Source organism: Haemorhous mexicanus, chromosome 2 (genome assembly GCF_027477595.1).
Source record: "Haemorhous mexicanus isolate bHaeMex1 chromosome 2, bHaeMex1.pri, whole genome shotgun sequence".
In the NCBI taxonomy this organism is placed as follows: domain Eukaryota; kingdom Metazoa; phylum Chordata; class Aves; order Passeriformes; family Fringillidae; genus Haemorhous; species Haemorhous mexicanus.
In genome coordinates, this window is record NC_082342.1 from 15,880,331 (window position 1) to 15,888,988 (window position 8,658).

At 56.3% G+C, this 8,658-nt stretch overlaps 1 protein-coding gene across 2 annotated transcripts; it reads left to right on the forward strand.

Annotated features, from left to right (window-relative positions):
• The first annotated feature begins 2,334 nt into the window (after window positions 1-2,334).
• LAMTOR1 (late endosomal/lysosomal adaptor, MAPK and MTOR activator 1) lies at window positions 2,335-6,912 on the forward strand. 2 transcript variants are annotated; one of them, XM_059873950.1, is made up of 5 exons: window positions 2,335-2,492; window positions 4,209-4,354; window positions 5,370-5,447; window positions 5,906-6,032; window positions 6,311-6,912. In XM_059873950.1, the coding sequence occupies exons 1-5, from the start codon at window positions 2,451-2,453 to the stop codon at window positions 6,401-6,403; spliced, it is 486 nt and encodes a 161-aa protein (XP_059729933.1). In that variant the 5' UTR covers window positions 2,335-2,450; the 3' UTR covers window positions 6,404-6,912. The 2 variants fall into 2 exon arrangements, with proteins under 2 accessions (XP_059729933.1, XP_059729943.1); XM_059873960.1 differs by lacking the exon at window positions 2,335-2,492 and adding an exon at window positions 2,754-3,101.
• Window positions 6,913-8,658: the final 1,746 nt, after the last annotated feature.

Sequence of the window (8,658 nt, forward strand, 5' to 3'; positions counted from 1 at the left end):
GGGGCACTGGGGGTGTGGAGGGCTTGGGCACTGGGATCTGTTCTGGTTTAGGAATGGTACTCTCCTGTTCAGTGCCCCCACTGAGACCCTCCAAACCATGCCCATTCTCTCGCTCCCTTGCTTTCCTTTCTCCCTTCCCTCAGTGGCAGGATGGAGAGGAGGCACAAAAGATAAAGATCTCAGGTTGAGATAAGAATAATTTACTGGCTATAAGAAAATGAACAGTAACAGCAACAATATTAATGACAAGGGGTACAAGAAAATAAAAGATTCACATGGAAGACCCCCTTCCAACCAACAGACGATACCAGACAGCTCCCTCTGCCAATTTACTTGACAGTGAGTTGGCGTACGACAATGGCTCTGTACAAACTTGTGCCACAAGGACTGTGTACACCGGACATCTGGGCATAAAGGGGACTTTGTTATTTAAATCCCTGTAGTAGACTCAGCCTCCAGCACCACTAATTCTCTTCAAGATACTGGGTACCTTGCTCCATGGTGTTCCACATGCCTCAATGCACTACTGGATGATCCTTGAGACAATGCCTTTCCCTCACACTTGACAAGAGTTGCCTTCAGAGCCTGAGTTTTTGTCCTCTTCCCAATGCCCTTGTCAATGTTCACATCCCATGACAAGGATCCCAGTTGCTTGGCTTCACTACCATCCCCTTCCGTATCACGGGCCAGGATATCCCAGCACTGGAGTAGCCAGGTCACCAGGGGCTCACCTAAGTGGCGGCTGGAACCTTTTCACACATCTCACAGCTTACCTGGGAACATGGACCAGGTGATTTTTCTCTGGCCCTGCCTCCTCCCCCTGTTCTGAGGGCCCTGTTCTGCCATCCCTCACTAAGTGAACTGATTTTGTCTTGCATTCCTTCTTGCGTGCAGGGGTGGCTGCTCCCAGCACAGGCTGTTCCCAGGCTCAGCTGCAGCTGCTGTGGCCATGGGGCTGTTGCTGTTTCCTCCTCCTTCTCCCCTGAGGGTGCTCTCCACTGACCCCCCGTGTGCAATAAAGAGTAGCCAGGGCCCAACATACTGCAGTAAGTTGCTCATCTCTGCAGCTGACACAGCATCTCCTTGCAAATATTCTGTCACTTTGTATCAGAGTCTGTAGTTGTTCGGGGTGAACTCCCAAACCACCTGAGCAGAGAATTTCTCCAAAAATGGGCCAATTTTCTTGCACATTCCATGCCACTCATGACTATTCATTCCCCCTTGGGACAGGTCTCTGAATAGCCTTCTTGGAAATCTCTCTTTTGCCTCCAAAGGTGACTCTAAACACAGTGCGGACTGCACTGAGACCCACCAACAGGAACATGCTTTCCTTACCATCCAAAGGGAATTAAAAATGCTCAAAGAGTGTTATAACAGGCCCAAAGGAGGAAAAGGGGGGAAAAATAGAGAAAATCATCCTTCCTCTGTTCCCCCCACAGACAAGGTATGGTTATTAATGGACTTCCAAAGGTAGTGCTGAAGTAAGGGCAAGAGAGCAGCACTGAGTACACATCCCAGAGTACTCTCATTGCCCTTGGTGTTATCATGTCATAAACTCATCTCCCACAGTACAGCAACAAAGAAATGCTGATCCTTGTCCCTGCTCCATAAAAGTTTACCCCGAGGAGCACATAGAGGAACACAGGAACAGTGTCAGGTACCATTGCCACATGAACTGACCAAGCACCAGTGTGACCAGTGGCCCTGGACCTAATACAGCAAATGCTGAGATCAGATTTGGTTCCAGCCTACTCTGTTGTTACCTCAACCCTTAGTGCCCCATGCTGGGTGACAAACAAGGACAGTCCTGGTTCAGCCAGCAACCAAGCCCAACCCATGCGCTTGCCCACTCCCCCATCAGAAAGATCAGGGGGAGAATTGGAACGGTAAAAGCTGGAAATCTCGTGGGTTGAGATTAATACAGATTAATAGGGAAAGCAAAGACCACACACACAAGCAAAGCAAAACAAGGAATTAAGTCCCCACTTCGCATGGGCAAGCAGGTGTTCAGCTATTCCAGGAGAGCAGGGCCCCATCACACGTTACAATTATTTGGGACAACAAACACCATCACTGTACACATCCCCCTCTTCCTCATTCTTGCCCACTTTATATTCTGAGCGCTGGAAGACCTGGGCACGCGGGGCACTGGGAACACCAGGACCTCCGCGGCCCCGCTCAGAACACACAGGGAGCGCGCGCGCGCGGAGGGGCGGTGCCCCGGCAGCAGACGCGTGACTCCGCCCGCAAGGCCGCGTGACGTAACCCACGTGCGAGCATCGTTCCGTCCCACGTGACGCCCCCGCGCGCGCCCCCGGCGGCGGGCGCGGCTGTGTGTGTGTGTGTGTGTGTGTGTGTCCGTGTGTTCCCCGCCGCTCACGTGACCGGCGTGACTCGGCGCTCACGTGACCGCGCGGCGGGGCCGTGCCGTAGCCGGGGCCGCGCTCGCCATGGGCTGCTGCTACAGCAGCGAGGCCGAAGCCTCCGACCAGGTGGGCCTGGCGCCGGGGGAACACGAGGCCCGCGGCGGGGGTGGCGCCGGGAGGGACGCTCGGCCCCACTCCCGGCTCTGCCGGAGCTTCCCGGTGGCGGGGGGGAAGGTGGCGCGCGTCCTCGGCGGGGCCTGGCCCTTCCCCGCTCCCGGGCAGTCTGTGAGCGCTGCTCCCGCCTGTCGCCGCCTTCGTGTCGCTCGTTCCTCGCGTGTGTCGCGACGCCTCGTGTGTCCCCCCGGGGGGGCTGGAGACCGGGGCTCGGGGGTCGTGCCGGACCCTCCCGCCGTCCCGCTGCAGGTGCAGGTCCAAGGCCTCACACGGCACCGGTGGGAGCAGCCCCAATTTTTCCTTCTTGGGACAGCGTGACTGCCGCGTAACTCAGGGACGGGGCAGAATTGGGGCTGTCACCTGTCCCGCGAAACTTAATCCCTGGGTGCGGCGAGAGCTGAGCTGTGACAGCCCGTCCCAGGGGGAGCCCAGCCGGCTTCCACTTGTGTGCTGTGAAGGAAAGAAGAAGGGCCTGGGCTCGAGTATCGCAGCAGCGTTTCCCAGCAGGAGGAAGGGGAGAGGAAGCTTCTGGCTGGGGAAGAACTGGAGATGCCACTGACGGTGTGTGTGGAGAAGTGGTTGCACTCCCAGGCCACCATGGGTCACAGGCTGAGCATCCTTTCAGGGCAAGACAGACATGGAAGGGCTTGAGCATGTCCAGAGAAGGGAATGGAACTGAAAAAGGGGCTGGAGCACAAGGAGCGGCTGAGGAAGCCGAGGGTGCTCAGACTGCAAGAAGCTCAGGGATTACCTTCTCACTCTCCACAACTCCCTGACAGGAGGGTGGAGCAGGTGGAGGTGTGTCTCCGCTATCAGCTAACAAACAACAGGACAGGAGGAAAGGGCCTCTGGTTGTGCTTTAGAAGGTTTAGGTTAGATATTCGGGAAAATTTCCCTAAAAGTGTTGTACGGCTGTGACACATGCTGCCCAGAACAGTGTTGGAGTCCCTAACCCTGGTGGGATTTAAAAGTGGTGTAGACTTGGCACTTGGGACATGGTTTGGTGGTGGGCTCGGCAGTGCTGGGAGAGCAGTTGGGCTCAGAGGGCTTTTCCAATTTTACTGATTCTGTGATCGTGTTCTCATGGGTGTTTGTGCCCATGATCTCCTTACTGGGCTCTTCTCACAACCCCTGCAGCACCATTCAGCCAAGCCAGAGGATCAAGGGCTGGGCTGCAGCCCCTGGAGTGAGTGCATCTCCTGGAGTGAGTGGAGGAACATGCCCTGTGACTCTGGGAACTCCCCACCCCAGGGCCTGGGGTTTGGCAGGTGGGGTTCACCTGGCTAAGGTGAGCCCCCTGCTGTGCCAGGGGGGGCTCCCTGTGGCACCCAGTCAGGTGTGGGGCACAGTAGGTCCACATTAGCTGCGGGGTTTCATGCAGGTTGGTGCTGGCTGCAGACTCCTGCCTGCAGGATTGGCCATCCAAATGTGCTGCCTGATTTCAGCAACACTCGCTGCCTTTGTAGCTGGAGGGGCTACATCTGGGAAAAAAACAAAAGAATTGGGCAAAGAGGTGTCTGGCAGAGCTGAGGCTGTTCTGGGTTACACTGGGATGCATAGGGAGCCCTCCTGGCTGGTGAAGGAAAGGTGAGACTTGCCTCATCCCGTGGGGTTAATGTTGCTGATGTGGGGAAGCCAGGGCTGATTTTCCTCTTGCCTTTCCCTCAGGAGGAAGAGACAAAGCGGCTGCTGGAGCCGGCAGCCAGCCCACCCAACAAGGTGCTGAACGGAGCGGAGCAGAGCTACCACAACCTCCCGTCAGCCCGCACCGATGAGCAGGCCATGCTGTCCTCCATCCTTGCCAAAACAGCCATGTAAGCCTTGGGTGTGCCTGTGGGGCAGGCAGCACACCTCGGGCCATGCCTGTGCCTGTGGGGCAGGCAGCACGCCTCAGGGACCAGTGGTGCCCCTGGGTGTGGCACACAGCTGAGGGCTGCCTGGCTGTGGGCCCCAGTGATCAGCCATAGGTGCTGAGGGGAAGGGAGGAGCTGTGGCAGAAGCCCCTATGTCCCTCTGCCCTCAGACAGCCCAGTCCCTCAGCTTTGAGCCCTGTGGGCACACAGAGAGAAGATCTCAGATGTGAGGTAACCCCTCAGGTGCTAAACTGGAAGTAGGGGCAGGGTTTGGGTAAGAAAGTGAGTCCATGGGGATGTGGAGAGGGTGTCTGGAGGGGCAGCAGCGCTGTATCCCCTTCTGAGGAGGCTTTTTCCCAAATTCACAGGGTCAGTGTGGGGAGAGGGCTGTGTCCAGCCTTGCTGGAAGGGCTTTGGGATGCTCATAGGCCCCTCTGCTCCCCTGCCTGACGCTGGAAAACTAGTGGCCACTGGTGTGTGTCCAGCGTGCAGGGCCACAGCAGCTCTGGGCACTGCTTTGCTGTGGGGTGCGCACAATGGGGCTGCAGCAGGGCCCTGGGCAAGTGCCCAGGTCCTCTGTGAGCCCAGGGCCTGGTACAGGGGCTCTCAGGACATCTGCCAAGCACTTTTGTCCTCCCAGTGGTTCCTTTTTTCTCCAGGTAGCTGCATGCCAAGCTCCCCAGAGCCCAGACCAGCCCCCGGCTTCCTGCAGCCTCTGCCTGCCTCCCTCTGCCCCAGGCTAGCTGTGGGCAAACAGTCCCTGGCATTTCCTTCCTGGCAAACAGCCAGCCCAGCCTGGCACACTTGTGGCCAGCTGGCAGCATTCATTGGGCCAGTCTGACCTGGAGATGTTTGTTTTGGGGTGCTGGCGGGTGCTGGACTTTGTCTGCATGGTCAGAGGATGCTCTGAGATGGGGAGGGAACTCAGGGGGAGCAATGAGTCTCCAGTGGGAGCCACTGTCTCGTGTCTCTGCAGCAACATCATCGACGTGTCGGCAGCAGATTCCCAGGGCATGGAGCAGCATGAGTACATGGACAGAGCCAGGCAGTACAGGTGGGAGCTGCACTTCTCCCCTGGGGTGCCTGCAGCCCTTCACAGCTCTGTGTGTCCCTGGGCAGGTCCCAGGGGTTTTGGCCTGGGGGAGTGAACTCGGCATGTAGAAGGGCTGTCTCATCTCAGAGAGCAGAGTGCAGCCTGCTCAGGGAAGGCTGATGGCAGTGCAGGCAGCAGAGCCCAGGACAAAGGGCGCCTGTGTTCACCCAGTCCTTGGGACAGATGGTGGGGGGCTGGATGTGACTGCTTCTGCTTGGAAGGTGCCTGTGTGGGAGAGCTGGAAGCTCCCTCATCCTCCTGCTGCAGGGAGTGAAGAGGGCTGGATGCTGGGAGTGCAGCACCACTGCTCTCCCTTTCTCTCCCTCGGGGGGTGCTGGGTGCCTGGGGGTGCAGCACCCATCTTCTGGATGTCGCCATGTCTTGGCATGTCACTGATGTTCGCTGCTCTCCCCTCACAGCACACGCCTGGCCATGCTCAGCAACAACCTGACGCACTGGAAGAAGCTCCCACTGCTGCCATCTCTGACTAACCAACCGCACCAAGTGCTCGCCAGCGACCCTGTCCCCTTTGCAGACCTGCAGCAGGTGAGCAGGGCTGGGCTGAGCCCTGAGCCCTTGCGATGCTCCCCAGAGACACATCCTTGTCCTGGAGGAGCAGTAAAGCCTAGAGCCCAGACACAACTTGTTAGAGCTGAGGGCAAAGCCTAGGTCAGGTTTAAGGCCTTGTTAGAGGTGGGGGCAAAGCCCAGGACAGGCTTAGGGATGCCTTAGGGCTGGAGGCTAACCTCCTGCAGCAGTTTCTTTGGGATTAACCGGGAGTTTCAGTAGCCACCAGTGACACAGCCATGTCTTTGTGCCTGCAGGTGTCCCGGATAGCTGCCTATGCCTTCAGTGCGCTCTCACAGATCCGTGTCGACGCCAAAGAAGAACTGGTTGTACAGTTTGGCATCCCCTGAACCTGCCCCCACCACTGCTGCTTCAGCGCTTTGGGTTGTTTTCGGTTTTTTCCTGATTTTTTTCTCTTTATATCCCTTCCCTCCCCATGCTGCTGCCACAGAACTTGGACAGATACCCTGTTTCCTACTAAATGCCAAGGCGCCCATCATTGGCACGTTGAGCCCACCTGCATTGCTTGAGGCTTTCTTCTCCTCATGGGTGGGTGGGTGGGTGTGTGTGGGGAGCAGGCTGTGTCAGCTGGATGCTGCCTTGCACAGGAACAAGCACAAAGGGAACAGCCGGTGCAAGGAGGCCCTGGTGTGGGTCAGCACCATATGCCAGGACACCAGGACGGGTGGGCTGGAGCCAGGCAGATGTGATGCTCTGCGTGGGGCCTGGTGGCTCCAACACCATCCCTTCTCCTTTTTACATGTTTAGACCTTTATTTTGGTTGTTTGTTTTTTGGTTTTGTTCTTTTTTTTTTTAATTATTATTTTTTGCCACAGTAGATAAAGCCACGTTCATCCAGTGCCTGTCTCCACTGTTCTCTGTCGGACACAGCATGGACATGATGGGGGAGCCATACCCTGGTGGGGGGGTACACACATCTGACCCCCGTCACCTCTTTGATCATATCCCACAGGGCCAAGAGGACAAGGGGACAGGGAATGTATGAGGACCCACCTTTAAGGGGAAGGAGGCACCTGAGATTCCTAAATGCTCAAGGTCGAAAGGAATGTCAAAAGTCAGGGTTTGCAAATAAACAGAAGGTTTTATTAGTAAATTACACACTTGGCATGGAAATTGCAGGGTACCTTTATGGATAGGTTTCCGCAGCCTGAAGATGGATTTCTCATTTTCTATGCAAATTAGTTATGATGCACAGTCAGTTCTTTCAGGTCTTCCTGGAAATAGGTCCGACGGGTTTGGGGGTCTTTGTTTGTCTCAATCCTACCCTATAGTCCATGCCCACTTCCTGCCACTCATTCCTGTGCTTATGCTGTACTGTCTTGTGCCTATCAACAGGAACTGCAACAAGGATTTTTTTCCAGTGCTGCTCTATGTCACATTGCCTCCCTTCTTTGGCCACATCTTTTTCTTTCTCGTGGCGTGTTAATATCTACAGTCCTTGTTTATTACCAGCAGTCCTTGCTTGACTCCACAGCCATCCCAGTGTCTATGTTTGAGACATATGCATTGGCTCTCCAATGTTCTGGGAATAGGATGCTCAGTGAGACTTTGGACTGTGGTTTATAGGGTCATTAGAGAGTGGGCTTCAGTATGCATTAGCCCTTTAAAATTGCAAACTCAAAGGGTCTCACTTGGGATTGCTGTCTAGAAGGTTGCAAGAGAGTGGGCTTTAGTCATAGTAATTTTCCATCCTGGTCACAATTTGAGTTGGTTGAAGGTTCAACAGCAAAAATACTATTCCGCTTGGGTCATTACTCAGGCAAGAAAAATAAGTTTCCAAATCTGTTCATTAAAAAACAGATGCTCAATAAACATCTGTTAGTTCCTTGGAACAGATTATATCCAATAAACTCAAGAGGGGCTTAGTCTGGGTGCTCTTTGTGAAGGCCAAGGCCTAACAAGCATTTCTCAGGTCTTGGTGGGGCCTGGGCAGTGGTGGGGGGGACATGCACCACCACAATCCAGTCCGTGACTAAACTTATCTGGGCCTCTACCGGATGAAATAGGGCTGTGGCCACGGGGACAAGTGCAGGACCTCCCAGGTGAGACAAGGCCCCACTAGTAGGTCAGGACAGGTGTGGGGGCTGGTGAGGACCCCTGCCTAGCTGGCACTGCAGGGCAGAGTGGGGTGTCTGCATGTGACACCCCGCCAGAGTCCCCCATGCGTTCCCTGACTCACTGTGGGCTTCCAGTACTCCGTGTGGCCCCACACAACCCCCTCCACGTGTCACACAACCTCCCTTCATGTGTCCTCACCTCTGACTGGGGGCTTGAGACCCACACTCCCACAGACGCCCGTGGTCCCATCTGTGTCACTGTACCTTCACGGATGGCCCCTGCCTGTGTTCCCCTTGGCCCCAGGCAGCCCTATAACCCCCCCGACACTAGGGCTTCCCTCGCTGGGACTGCTGCACGTGTTCCCCAAGTAGCCCACGGCCCCCCGTGTGTCCGGGTGACCGGCAGAGCGCTCTCCCCTCCGGTCCGACGCGAGTGCCGGACCCCGCGATTCGCGGCCCGCCCGCCCGCGTGACGCCCCCGGCCCGGCCGTGCCCAATGGGCAGCAGCGGGGGCGGGCGCTGCCGTT